This window comes from Balaenoptera ricei, chromosome 11, assembly GCF_028023285.1.
Source record: "Balaenoptera ricei isolate mBalRic1 chromosome 11, mBalRic1.hap2, whole genome shotgun sequence".
Taxonomy (NCBI): domain Eukaryota; kingdom Metazoa; phylum Chordata; class Mammalia; order Artiodactyla; family Balaenopteridae; genus Balaenoptera; species Balaenoptera ricei.
This window is the reverse complement of record NC_082649.1, coordinates 102,861,073-102,875,707: the sequence shown is the minus strand read 5'-3', so window position 1 is coordinate 102,875,707 and position 14,635 is coordinate 102,861,073. Positions and strand designations below refer to the sequence as shown.

Below are 14,635 nucleotides of genomic sequence, written 5' to 3'. Positions count from 1 at the left end.
GGAAGCACGGATATTCCTTGGAAAGGGGGCTTGTGTGGCTCCCCGCCTGAGGGCCACAGCCTTGAGTCTTGTCTTGCCTTATCCCACCCTTTTTGGAGCCACTCTAGTCACACCTCTGTCCAGGCCTGAGGATGGTTGATTTAGGATGGGGTCAGAATTTCTCCTATCTCAGGTGCTGGGATTATGTGCTGTAGTTCAGGCATCATTCATGCAGGAAAACAGTTGTTTCATGATTCAGGATGGGGGCTTTTTTGCAGTAGAGATAAAAGGCCTAAGATCCAGGTGTGGTCTAGATGGTGCCACAAGTCAATTTATATGTTTTTTTTTAATGTAATCTATCAAACTTAAAGGAACAGAAAGAGGGAAACAAGAAATCCAAAATGTATCATGGCAAGCGCTAGAGTTGGTAATGCCCTGGTGATACTCTGAGATCAGGTTAGCATTACTGGCACAGCAGTGGACGTGGAGGCCCGGGGGGGTGTGCAGTCTTTGTCATCCTGTCTCAGGCTGCAGACCTGGCTCTGTGCACGTCTCATTATAGAGAGAAGGGGGTTGGTGAGTCACTCGGTGGCTGAGTCTAGTTAGCTTTTCTACTGCTCAGCCTTGCAGATGTGGACGGGACAGGTAAACGCAGCCTGATCACACTGTGCATTAAATGTTGGAAGCTACTCTGGGTTTCTTTATGTCTTAAATAGACAAACAGGTCTTCTTGATCCAGGGATGCTTGTGAACATCCAGCAGCCTTTGATACGTGAGGATGGTACGGTTCTCCTGGCCACAGATTCCAAGGTGATGTTCTCTCCTCATGCCTTCTCCACTTTTATGTCTCATTGCAGGCCGCTTCTCTGAATGTGTGCACCCACCTTCTTCTTGGCCTTCAGACTACATCGAGGCCATGGCCTTCTGCATCTCCATTTACTTCTGATACAGCCGTGCTATGATTTGTTTCAGGGATGCCAATGGCTTTTTGGCAACTCAGAGCTGGCTGGTCATGGTCACTTAACATGTCAGGGTCTAGAGTTCAATTTGGTGAAAATTCTGTGGTTCACTTCTAAGATTTTCCCCCCTAGTGATGCACATTGGCAAACTACGGGCAGGCTGAGGAAGAGTTCTTTATCCTAAGATGGCCTTTTGCAGTAGTCCCTAGTTCCTTTTTATTAGATGACCTGCAGGAAGAGGTCCAGCCAGGATTCTGGCAGCTCTAACCCAGACAGAGTGAGTCAGCTACAGGGAATCCAACTTGCGGACAGAGATGTTTGTCACCCCAAGAAAGAGACAGCTGGCTGCCTCCCGTGGAGATACCTGAGGAGAGGGGGTTTTATCCAGGCAAGGGAGCCCATTGCTTCTCTCACCTTATTGTCCCTGATGTAACTCGAGCAACGATGAAGCGGCGGCAGCCCCACTGAGCCCCAAAGTCTCTGCTCTGGAAGGAGCGACTTAGAACAGTGCTGGTGTTGCTGCCGCCCTCAGAGCCAGAGCTGGGCCTGCAGGCTCCCCTCTCATCTGCTCTCATGCACATGTGGCGCATTAAGGAATGTCCTCTTCTGGGAAAGGAAAGGCAAAAATGAGAGCCGATGGACAGCTGCCCTCCACCCATCGGTCCCTGGCTGGGCTTTGAGCCTGTTGTCCTCAGGCAGTGGTGACGAATCATGCCTGGCTCGTTGCCTTAACCCGGCAGACGTGCAGGACAGTGACCGACCACTTGGTGGGGTGGACACACCATAAGCCTGAAAGTAAGACCTGAGCACCCTGAACTCCTGATGGCAGGGGGTTGTGCAGCCCCTGTCCCGTGTGCCACCCACACACAGGCTGGTACAGAGCCGGCCACCCCGTGCCCTCCCGTCCCCACCCCAGCGCCCACCAGGCAGGGGTGTTGGGAAACCTGAGTGAGTTATTTGATAAAGCATGCAGTGCCCACTCCGTAAACGCTAACTGCTAGGAGTTTGTTGTGGTCGCTGCATCGAGGAGAAGGAGCACAGAGCTGTGCAGTAGCGAGTGAAGTGCAGTGAAGACAGCAGCTGCAGAGTCATAGCCAGGCCCTACCCGCCCCTCCTGCAGGACGTGGAAGTGACAGGACCCACCCCAGAAGCTTGTCATGAATAATAGAGCATACGCAGAGCCTCTTAAAGGTAGCTATTTTCAGAAGCTGATTTTTAAACTTTTTACTATGAAACAATTATACATTCAAAATCATTTACTTTGAATAAATACAAAGATACCACAGTGCTGCATGCTCCCTTCACCCAGTCTCTCCCGGAGGCCGTGTCTTGCAGAGCCATAGCACAGGGTCAGGACCAGGGCAGGATATGGGGACAGGGGTGGGTATCATTCTTTTTCTTTTTTTCACCCTTCAACTTTTTCCCTTCAACATATCTCTCATGACGACCTACATCTTTCACCAGCTGCATGATATTCTGCTGTGTGGTGCTTCTGTGATTTATTATCCACATCTCTGTTTATGATCTTTTCTACTGATTCTAGTTTTTCATTTTTATAATCAAGATACAGCAGACATGTTTGTACACGTATCTTGGTTTAGTTGTTTGAGTATATCTTTGGCTTTCTTTTTTTTTTTTAGTTGAGATGTAATTCCCATACCAAAAAATTTACCCTTTTAGTGTACAATTCAGTGGTGTTCAGTATATTCACAAGATTGTTACAACCATCCCCACTATCTAATTCCACTGTCTAATTCCAGAGCATTTTCATCACCCCAAAAAGAAACCCTGAACCCATTAAGCAGTCACTGCCCCTTCTTCCCACTCCCAACCCATGCAAGCCACTCACTTTCTGACTATGGTTTTGTCAATTCTGGACGTTTCATATAAGGAGAATCATACAATATGTAGCCTTTTGTGACTGGCTTCTTTCTCTTATCATAATGTTTTCAAGGTTCATCCATGTTGTGGCCTCTATCCGTACTTCATTCCTTTTTATTGCCAAATAATATGCCATTGAATAGCTATATTATGTGTTATTTATCCATTCGTCAGCTGATGAGCGTTTTGAGTTGTTTCTACTTTTTCCCTATTAGGAATAATGCTGCTGTGAACATTGTGTACAAGGTTTTTTGTGCACATGTTTTAATTTCTCTTACGTATGTACCTAGGAATGGAATTGCTGTTGTCATATTACAACTCTACGTTTAAACTTTTGAAGAATCGCCAGACTGTTTTCCACAGCACCTGCACCATTTTACATTCCCTCCAGCAGTGTATGAGAGTTCCAATTTTTCCACATCCTCGCCAACACTTGTTGTTATCTGTCTTTTTGACTGTGACCATCCTAGTGGGTATGAAGTGATATCTCATTGTGGTTTTTATTTGCATTTTTAACTAGCTTATTTGTCTTTTTCTTATTAAGCTGTAAGCGTTCTTTAGATATTCTGGCTACTAAACCATTATCAGATGTATAATTTGCAAAAATTTCCTCCCATTCTCTGGGTTGTGTTTTGTGTGTGGGGAGAGAGATTGTCTTTGTATTTTCTTGATAATGTCTTTTGAAGCACAGAAGTTTAAATTTTGGTGACATCCAGCTTATCTCTTTTTGTTCTGTCATTTTATCACATGTGTAGGTTTGTGTAACTACCATCACAATCAAGATACAGAACTGTTTCATCACCAAAAAGCTCTTCCTCTCTGCCCCATCATAGCCGTACCCCCATAGAAGCTGTTTTTAACGCAACATTAAACCTTCATTGCCCTGAGAGTCTTGTATGTGTGTTCATCTTTAATATTATTATTTTCTGATTAACAGGCTGAAACAAGCCAGGGAGCCCTGGGCACACTGGCAAATGTAGTAACTTCCCTTGCCAACCTAAGTGAATCCCTTAACAATGGTGACACTTCAGAAATGCAGCCAGAGGACCAGTCTGCAAGTGAGATTACTCGGTACGAACCCATGAGGGTGGAGGCCCCTCCCGACACACACACAGGCGCGGCGTTGTGAGGGTGGGTGGCAGCATTTTGACACCCACCCTGTATTTAATCAAGGATTGCAAAATTGTCCCAGTGCCCCTGCATGTCTGTCTTCTTTCAAATTTTAACTATGGGAGTGTGGACCCATTTTATTACACGATATAAAACAGTCTAAAAACTCTTTTCATTCAATAACGAAATAATAAACGAAATTGAGTAACTCGGTGGAAGCAGGGGAAGAGGTGTTACTTGTATTGGTCACTGCTTATGGTGCCTGAACATCAGTAGTGCATCCCCTTTCCCACTTCTGTTTATCTTATGTATCTTTTTTCCAAGTACTGAGTTTAGAGCTTAAATCGATTCATCAGGGTAGACAGAGATTAGCTGTTAGATGGCACCAGCTGGTCCAGACACCTGTGCCCGCTGCCAAGGGTGTGTTCTCTTTGCAGCTGGGCTGCTAGGTTTGCTCCTTTCCTGTTGGACCAGCCGCTCCTGCCCCTCTTGCCAGGCCAGGCGGGTGCATGGCCGGGGCCACTCAGGTGCACCAGTCCTCATTGTTCACTTGTGGTCTAGGAGAAAATTAAAGTCTGGGTCCAGTGGAAAGAGGATGGGATTTGAGTTAGGTCGAATTCTGGTTCTACCACTTACTAGTTGGGTGGTCTTGGAAAAGTTACTTTTCACATCTGTAAGATGGAGAGAATTCTACCTTGGAGAGTAGTTGTGAAAAATAGAAATTACATGTGAAAATAATATCTAGCTTAGCACCCAAGGCGCCATGGAGACAGCATGTGGAAGCCGCCGCCCCTCCTCTCAGCAAGTCAAAGTTAATTATCTTTTCCCCAACGTGTTGTTCCCTAAATTACGTCTCAGCTAGAGTTCTTCTCCTCATAGAAGCTGTGGACTCACAACACTGGCTTGCTACGTTTTTGCTTGCAGGGCATTCGACACCTTAGCTAAAGCACTTAACACCACAGACGGCCCCTCGCCTCCAAGCCTGGCGGACGGCATGGACGGCAGCGGAGGAGGGGGCATCCACGTCATCAGCAGAGACCAGTCCACACCCATCATTGAGGTCGAAGGCCCCCTCCTTTCAGACACTCACGTCACATTTAAGGTGAGTGTGTTCAGCTGGGAGAGGAGCTCTGTGCCCAGGCTGGTCTCAGTTAAAAAAATCAAACCTTGAAGTGAGCTCATTTTTCATACGGTCGTCTTTGATCAGGATCTTGTGTTCCAGAACAATGTTCCCATTATGAAGCATTTTCACTGTCTTTTGCTCACTTGGCTGTTTGGCTCTGCCGGTAACCCTGAAGCAGGCGTGGCCACCTGTCACTGCCGAAACAGGCTGATGTGGGCTGCTCTGCCGTCTGCCTTCCCATGATGACCTGGCTTCAGCATAGGCTCAGGCAGGCCCTTTGCCTGTTCCAGCAGGTGTTCCCGGCCATTGGGCCTGACCTCGTGCCCTCTAGAGCCACAGAAAGTAGATCTCAGATATACTTGAAGACTGGTCAGGTCCTCACGGTCTTCCCGGCACTCACCTCCCCGGCCTCGCTTCTCCAGGACACTGCCAGGCTCCCTGAGCCCCTGGTCTCTAGGTCTGCAGATTGAGTCTTCAGTTCCCCTCATATTCTCCACTAGAGAGATCTGGCCAATCACTTAGGAAGACTGAGTCCCTGCCCAGAGTTGTCCAAGGGTGCCAAGAACACAGGTCACCAGTGGGATTCCAGCTTCAGAGGCATTCAAGCCTCTTCTAGACAGTGGGGCTCCCGGAACCCAGCCCGACATCCTGGTGGTGGTGTGTCCTCCTCCTGCCATCTGGGCTCCTGCTCAGCTCTCATTCACTGTTCCCTGAGGCCACCTGCCAAATCCCTGCTAGCCTGTGGAGCTGACCTATCCCCCAGTTTGAGTTAGACTTGAACCTATGGCTCAAAATGGAATTGCCTTAGAACAAGTACCAGTGTAGTTGAAGCAGAGTTGAGGCGTATATCTTTGTGTGGATAAGCTGGGAGGTCCCCGTCCTCCCACATTCTAGGGGCCATGAGACCCTAGTTCACTGGGCAGGACCCCACAGGGAGTCAGCGCCGGCCCCCCTGCAGAGGACGCATGCTTCACAAGGATGCTCTGCACGGGGGCTTCAGTGTCAGAGACTGGTGTTGACAAGCTGCCCCCGTCACTTGGTCACCCCCGTGCTGTGTGCTCTCTCTCCCAGCTCACGATGCCCAGCCCGATGCCCGAGTACCTCAATGTGCACTACATCTGCGAGTCCGCGTCCCGCCTGCTCTTCCTCTCCATGCACTGGGCCAGGTCCATCCCGGCCTTTCAGGCACTTGGGTAAGTGGCTTTTTTCTCCGTGTGTATCCTTGGGCAGGGCCTTCCCTGCTCTAGGAATGGCCTGCAAGATCTCTGAAGCCCCTTCTAGTTTGTTCCTTTGGCCCAATTTGCTTGTTAAATACAATTGGTGGCCAAGGCTGCAGTGTTCCTCAGACCTTTACTGTGCCTTCTCCACGCGCCCTGGACTTGGTGCTAGGAGCAGGGGATGGCGTGGAATGGAAGGCAGGAGTCGTCCTGTGATCTTGAGACAAATAGGGGGTACTGCGTCTGGGGGCTTCTGAGATGAAGACAGATTGTTTCGAGGTGCATCAGCCGCGCTGTCCTGAGTGTAGATTCCCTCCTCCTCCCTGCTGCAGCCCCAGCTCCTCCCTGGCAGGCTGGGTGTGTCTCTACCTTTCGGAGCCCACCCTCGGCTCTCAGTCCTTTGATCGCTGCAGCCTCTTGTGACAGAACCACCCCGGGGCTGTTAAGGGAATAGTTTCTCCTCAGAGGGACTTCAGTTAAGGCAGTCACGGACAGTGGTGTTTGTGGAGAACAATCCTGGGCATTCCATAGGCCTTCGGCAAATACATGGTGACATGACTTGTTTGGGACACGCGGGGGCTTGGAGGAGTGCCACCGGCCCCTGCACCCACCACGCCTCTGTGTCCCCAGGCAGGACTGCAACACCAGCCTGGTGCGGGCCTGCTGGAACGAGCTCTTCACTCTCGGCCTGGCCCAGTGCGCCCAGGTCATGAGCCTCTCCACCATCCTGGCCGCCATCGTCAACCACCTGCAGAACAGCATCCAGGAAGGTAGGGCGGGGGCTGCGGGCAAGGACGGCTCGGTCTCGGCTGGCCCGCCGCTTAGCCAAGCCTGTGTCCCACAGCGCCCCTTACCCGTCAGAATGTTTAAATTTCTACCCGACTGCCTTCTTTTCATATAATGAACAGGAAAGGAAAAAAATAATTGGGAAAAGGTGCTGATTTCCAACATACAGACATTGAGTGATGTTTTCAGAACAGTCACAGCTTCTGTTTTCAACTTCATTGACAGGTTGCCCTTTCATGTATCTCACAAATCCTCACAACCCTGTAAAGTAGAAACTGTTATGTCAGGGTTACATATGGGAAGACCAGATCCCAGTAAGGTCCCTGGCTTGCCCGGGATAAAGCAGCAAGTGGAAGAGCTGGGGACTGGGGCACAGACCTGGGTCATGTGACCCCCTAGTCCAGGGCGTGAATGAACAAGTGAGTCTCTTATTATGAGATCTGTGCAACCACCTGACATCGGGTGGTCAGGTCCCAGCCGTATCAGGACTGGGGAGTAGCCGGGGGGGGGGGGGGTCTCCACAAGCTGCAGATCCGCGGCACACTGAAGACACTGTCGAGGGAGCCCACGCTGCCCAGGGTCTAGACTACCCCTGCAGATCACACTTGCATCTGAGGTGGAGTTGAATTGCTCTTTTAATCACGCATCCCAGTGTTTGAGACTTAGGAGTGTAAGTCACCTAGTCACACCTTCATTTTTCTAGTTATTCCTTTGGAATAGTTATATAATGGTGATTTTTAAAACCCTGTAACATTTTATTGAATTTTAGGTTTGTTCGCAAATGAGCTTTAGTTTTGTTTTTAACTGAATATAATAATACTGCCTTCAGCAAGATACTGTCATGAAGACTAAATCAGACAACGGATAAAATTATTTTGACTACTAAAAAATGCCAACGTGTTCAGGTTGGCAAATATTTATTCAGTGCCTGCAGAGACTTGCAAAGAATTGACCTTGATAAGGACTGGCATGTGGGCCTTCAGCACTCGCAGGCCAAAGGTGCTGCCCAGGGTGCGGTCGGGGAGAATCACTGGTCTCGGAGGTCGTTACTGAGGCAGAATATTAACAGAGTGGACTCTGGGTGCCTGTTGTCACTTCACCTATAACTGGAAAATGAGGCTCTTGAAATAACTGCTTTTTCATTTAAAAGTGAAATTATTCTCTCATTTTTTTCAATCTGTGGCCCCTCAAAGAAGCTCATGTTATTGCTCTTATTAGCCTTTCTCAGAGGATCTGTGATGTTGATTTCTAGATAAACTTTCTGGCGACCGGATAAAGCAAGTCATGGAGCACATCTGGAAGCTTCAGGAGTTCTGTAACAGTATGGCGAAGCTGGATATAGACGGCTATGAGTATGCATACCTTAAAGCTATAGTTCTCTTTAGCCCCGGTAAGATATGCAGTGGTCACGGTCACTCAGCGACGGCTTTCCACCTGTGTCTACTGATATTTCTGAACATGAGCATGTTTGTCAGGTTGTCAGCAGTGAAGAGAGAGCCCTGCCACACTGCGTGTGACTGAATGTTCCCGTAATATGTGTGCTTTGCTAGCTAATATAAATACATACATTCTTTTAAAGTCCTGTCTTTATATTCCCAAAGAAATATGCTGTAGTGCCGGGTAACTTCATATGCTAAATAGGTATCATCTGTATCCTAACTAAGCCACTGGCCAAATAAGACTACGGCAAACAAAATTGAGTACACATTTGGCCCTCTGTATCCATGGGTTCCGTATCAGTGGATTCAACCAACCGTGAATCAAAAATATTCAAGGAAAAATATATTCCAGGAGTTCCAAAAAGCAAAATTTATTTTGCCATGCACCAGCAACTAGGTACAACTATTTACATAGCATTTATAATGTATTAGGTATTAGAAGTAATCTAGAGGTGATTTAAAAGTATACGGAAAGATATGTGTAGGTTATATGCAAATACTATATACCATTTAACGTAAAGGACATGAGCATCAGTGGATTTGGTATCCATGGGGGGTTCCTGGAAGCAATCCCCTGTAGATACCGAGAGATGACTATACTACCATCCAGTGTCCTTTTTTTGTTTTGATTTGTTTTGTTTTGCTTTTTGCTAATTTTTAGGTATGTTAGCACTTACAATCCAGTACAGATTGAAACTGCACAAGTTTACCCACAGTCTCTGTAGGGCAGTAGCAGCAGCAGCTGCAGGGCATGCCAAAAGGTGTGGTCACAGCAGATGAAGAAGAGGCAGCAGGACTGTTGGTGGAAAGTAAGAGTCGACCGGGCTGGCCTCACTCACTCCCCGTCAGCTGTTCCCTCTGAGCCTCCTGAGAGGCCATTTGGTGACTGTTGTCCTCGACAGCAGGGGTGGACCCAGCTTAACCTCTCTGTCCCACTGCCCCGGCCCCCTACTCATGAATAACAAAATAGCTAATAAAAATGGGAGACGCTATGTGATTAAATATCTAGAGAGCAGATGATAATTTCTAATTTCATGTGGTATATGTTGTCTGGAGTAAGGAAGGAAGCCACAGGTCTAGAACCAGCCCCATTGGGGCTGCTGAGGCTGATGTGAGCACCCAGGGGCCGCACTTCTCCTGGGAACCTTCAGGTCTTGGCAGAGCACAGAGGAAGAGCCAGTGTTCTAGCAAGAGTATCCAAACTAGACCAGCCTTCAGAGCTCAATCTATTGCACTTGAGAAATTTGTCAGAAGTTTTACTAAAAATAAGTACTGAGAAGTCTGCAAAATGAGGCTTTCCAAATACAGAAGACAATTTGGGGTACTTTTATTTTTTCAGATCATCCAGGTTTGACCAGCACAAGCCAGATTGAAAAATTCCAAGAAAAGGCACAGATGGAGTTGCAGGACTATGTTCAGAAAACCTACTCGGAAGACACCTACCGGTGAGGCGCACGGGCAAGATGGGGGCGAGGCTGGGTCTGTAGCTGCAGATATCAGTTACATTGGCCTTCCCATTTCTGGCAGCCTGGTAGAGCCTCCGTTTGATCACACTTTAATTCTTGCATTTTACGGCTGATAATGGAGTGGGGAGGGTCAGGAGTCCCAGGCCATCCCAGTGTTGCTGGGTGACTGGGTGAGACCTTGGGTTGTTGCTCTTTGAGGGGCTGGGAGCCGTGATCTCCTCTGGGGCTGATGTTGTGTGTGAGATGAGTTCTCACGGAGACTCCGCTCGTCCAGAACAGTCGGCAGCTCTGCCCTTCTGCCCGCATTCACTGAGGAGGCGGTGCTAGACAAAAAGGGTTTCCTTGACAGAAGCCAAATCTGACCCCTAGAAAGAGTGACTGGGTTGGACAAAGTAGTAATTTAATCCTCACATAAACTGATTTTTTTCAAGTTCCTTTATTTGGGTGAAAATTTATAATGTTTGGGCAGCAGGAAAAAAATGTTATCTGTATGCCTTTCTCATGCAGCTTTGACCAGGAAAGTTGTTCTGAAATAGGACAGAATGTGCTGGCAGGCTTTCCCTCCGGCTGAGGAGTGGAAGAGCTCTTTCCTCGTGACCTCTTCTGACCCACTGGAGGCTATGTGAACTTCTGGGGCCTGTCAAGCATAGTGTTTCCCTCCCCACCTTCCCCCGATCATGTCCTCTGCAGAGACAGACCCTCAGTCAGTAGATGCCCTGTGGGCCTGAGATGCCCCAGCCCCAGGGGGACAGTTTCTCTGGTGTGACTGGGGGCCTCTGGCGGGCCCGGCTGGCAGAGAGCCTGCCTCTGCTTTAGGCACACCACCATGGCCAGACACAGCTTTTGCCAAAGCAGGATCCATTTTCTACTGGAATCACTGAAGACCTCACAGTGAATCTAGAATGGCTTCAGCCTCAACACATACAAAGTGGGACTGTCAAGTAACACACCCACACCAGAGATCATACGTACACCCAGGCGTGTGGGCGTGCTGTCCCCCGAGGAGGCTCTGGGCCCAATCCACACAGCACCTGTGGCCACAAGAGGCTGAAAAGGCTCCTCTGGGGCTGCTGGCAGAGCCCCAGCACACGAGAATTGCCTTGACGATGGCAGCTCTCTGGCCTTTGAAAGTACTTGTTTCTGAAAAAATCCTGAGTCACTACTCCTGGTCCAGTCAGGGACCCTGGGGGAGAAGAGGGCAAGCCAGGTAGGTGATTTGGGGCCAGAAATGAGAGCAGGGGGACTCTCTCATAGCACTCAGAAACACTCAGTTCCCAAAGAAAAGGCCCTAGAATGGTTGCGTCCTGTTTATACAGTCATTGCTTTAGTCTGTGCCATCCTTAGGCCTTTTCTCATGCTGTTTGTTCCTCCTGAAATCCTCTCCCATCCTTTGCATCTCTGCGGATAGGAACCTTAGCCAGCGTCTAAGGCCCAGCTAGATGTCCTCCCTGACTGGCCTTTGCCGACTTCCCGAGACCCTTCAGCCTGTCGGCCCCTTGGCACCTTTGGGTGCCCTGCCAGACACCGTGGCTGGGCAAATGGATGATGGTGCTGGAATACTGCTTTCATAATACAAATATATTTTCCCCTTTTAAAAATAACGTTCACTGTAGAAAAAAATCAGAACATTCTGGAAAGCAAAAAGAAAACTTTTAGCTCTTTGTAAATACCACTTCCCAGGGAGACTTGTTAACATTTTATGTATTTACTTCCAGTAATTTCTTAGTATGTGCAACTGGAATCAGAAAATAGAAAATAAGGTTTCATGACCTTTTTTTCACTTAATATTCAGTGAGCATGTATATATTCTTCTAAATCATTTTCCATGGCTTAAGGAGATGCCATAATTTCATCATTTCCCTACTTATGAAAATGTCAGTCACTTCAAGATTGGGCTGGCCCTGCAGTTTGCGTCCTGGCGCCCACCAGTCTGGGTGCTGGCTGTGGAAATGGCCCATCCACAAGATGCTTCAGATCGTGTCCAGTGACCTGCCAGGACAGGGTCATGGAGTGCCCTCCCGGGGTTCCTTCCAAATAAAAATCTTATTGCTTTATTTTTAATTACAATGCTAAAAGAACACTGGGAATTAGAGCAATATAGAAAAAGTTTTAATTGATATAATCACTTCAAATCCCAATACCCAGAGGTCAACCATTAGCATGCTGGTGACCATCCTTCCAAGTACTTTATTTACACACATACATACAAATGAATATACGCAAGTGAGGTCACGCTGTACTTGCTGTTTCACATCCTTTTTTTTTTTTTTGGCTGCGTTGAGTCTTCGCTGCTGCGCGTTGGCTTTCTCTAGTTGCGGTGAGCGGAGGCTACCCTTCGTTGCGGTGCGCAGGCTTCTCATTGCGGTGACTTCTCTTGTTGCGGAGCACAGGCTCTAGGCGCGCGGGCTTCAGTAGTTGTGGCTTGTGGGCTCAGAAGTTGTGGCACACGGGCTTAGTTGCTCCGCCGCATGTGGGATCTTCCTGGACCAGGGCTCGAACCCATGTCCCCTGCATTGGCAGGCGGATTCTTAACCACTGCACCACCAGGGAAGCCCTCACATCCTCCTTTTAAGTTTTTATTCAGCTATATGTCATGGAATTATTATCAATGAATATAGACCTTTATTATCCTCTTTAATGAGTATGTAGTGATTCATTATATGGAGATACCACACTTTATTTTAACCTACCCTCCACTGACAGGTTTCCAGATTTTTCTTTTTGGTGGGGCTGAGGAGAGTTGTTATAAACAATGAAGGGAACATATCTGTACATAATCTTTGCATTCATGATAAACTCCTACAAGAGGAACTGTTGAAATCAGAAAAGCAAGGGTGGACAGTGAATGTGTTTGTTTGGTTCAGTTCCGAGCAGTGCAGACAGGGCCCTTGGGAGCCTATCCGCGGTGAAGTCTGAAGTGCAGCGAACCCCCCTTTCTCTAATGACTCTTCCTCTTACAGGCTGGCCCGGATTCTCGTCCGCCTGCCAGCACTCAGGCTGATGAGCTCCAACATAACAGAAGAACTTTTTTTTACTGGTCTCATCGGCAATGTTTCAATAGACAGCATAATCCCCTACATCCTCAAGATGGAGACAGCAGAGTATAACGGCCAGATCACCGGAGCCAGCCTATAGCGCACACCTCATACCTGCCGAGGAGCACAGGATCCGCCCAGGACCGCTCAAATACAAAGAAAATAAAGTAGTGGTATTTTGGTATGTGCAAATATTTCCAGTATCTTAGCTATTTCCTACCTGGTTTCTTCTTATCTGTTAATCCCAGACAGTAGCAACTAAAAGACTAGTAGGATCCTTTCCTGCCATAAGAAATGTTTTAATGCCTTTTGATGAAGCAGCAGATTTTGGAACAATCTTTTAACTCAGTTTTTATTTAGAAATTCTCAAAGGGCAAAAAACAAAAGCAAAGTTTTATAATGTCAGAGACTAGTTAAAACTAAAAAGAACCTAAGAGAACAGTATGTGTATATATTAAAAATGTCCTTGGAATTAATAGCTACTAATTACCAGGGTAATGATATTAGCACTTTCTAAGCACTTCTTATCAATGTGTAATGTTAGCAACATCTTGCCTATGTGCAGGGCAAATGGAAAATTGTGTATGTCTTTTGCCGAAATACTAATGATTTCTGTGAAAATGCAATAGGGTTACAGGAGACAATCATTTATGCTTAAGGAAGGAAGGCGTCATTCCTAACTGTACGCACATATTGCTGGTGTAGAGCTAAATTCCCGGGAATGAATGAAGATGCAGCTTATCTGTACGTGCAGTCAGGGGGAGTGTGGTGGCACAATCGTGGTGATCCGAATTCAAAGCTTCCTCAGCCAGAGCTGATGCTTGTCGGGTTCCCTGACCTCTGGTCCTGGTCTGTGACGGGCATCTGCAGGCTCCTCTGAACTCGGGGCTCTTCTGGTGACTGGTTCTCAGAATTGGATTAAACCAGTCAGACGTTAACTGCCAATTCCTGCAGCAACTGAAAACATCCCCGAATCACCTCCACCATTCAACAGCAGTTGGAGCGTTCTGACCAAAAAGTGCAAGGTGGGCATTCTGAACCCTTGCCGGGACCTCCCGACTACAGTGTGGGGTGGTTGCATGGTTTTCAGGTGGAGGAGTGCGAGGGCTCCCTTCTCAGCAGTCTCCATCCCAAATGCTCCTCGGGAAGGGCCTGTGTTCCTGCACTTCGGTCAGAACTGGGAGGTGGGAGGTGGACGGTGGTGCGGGTCTTGCTGCCTGCCCAGGCAGCAGCTGTGGTGGAGCTGAGTGGCATGTTTCTCAGTGTCTCCAGGCTCAGCACCTCTGTCAGCAGGTCTCTCAGTGATCCTGGCACACCACGCACTTGGGTTCCCCCGGGTTGTGCCAGCACAGACAGACTCTGGAGCGTTTTAGATGATGGACGCAGAAGCAGGCTGCCTGCTCCTTAAAAACCTTTAATCCCCAAAGTTATCATCTTCTTTCTCCTTGTAAGTGATAGCGACCGTCGTTTACAAGAACAGAATGCGGTTATTGGGAAGTTTAGCCGGAGAAAAGCGCCCATAGTTCCCCTGGTTGTGAAGAAGCAGCACACATTTCCATTTGGGAAAAGTAGCAAGGCTGCGTCAGGTACCTGTACTTTCTTTCTGTGTAGCCCAGATTAAGAAAATACAGTGTGAGGCT

The 14,635-nt window shown here is 47.9% G+C and overlaps 1 protein-coding gene across 2 annotated transcripts in view; it reads left to right on the top strand.

Annotated features, from left to right (window-relative positions):
* NR2C2 (nuclear receptor subfamily 2 group C member 2) overlaps positions 1 to 13,424 on the top strand; it is an 83,825-nt gene extending 70,401 nt beyond the window's left edge. For both annotated transcript variants that reach the window (XM_059940445.1, XM_059940444.1), the window contains 8 exons: positions 696 to 789; positions 3,757 to 3,890; positions 4,854 to 5,031; positions 6,124 to 6,245; positions 6,900 to 7,039; positions 8,308 to 8,445; positions 9,834 to 9,939; positions 12,921 to 13,424. In XM_059940445.1, the coding sequence (XP_059796428.1) occupies positions 696 to 789; positions 3,757 to 3,890; positions 4,854 to 5,031; positions 6,124 to 6,245; positions 6,900 to 7,039; positions 8,308 to 8,445; positions 9,834 to 9,939; positions 12,921 to 13,095 (1,087 nt within the window). In that variant the 3' untranslated portion in view covers positions 13,096 to 13,424. The remainder of the gene's footprint in view (positions 1 to 695; positions 790 to 3,756; positions 3,891 to 4,853; positions 5,032 to 6,123; positions 6,246 to 6,899; positions 7,040 to 8,307; positions 8,446 to 9,833; positions 9,940 to 12,920) is intronic.
* Positions 13,425 to 14,635: the final 1,211 nt, after the last annotated feature.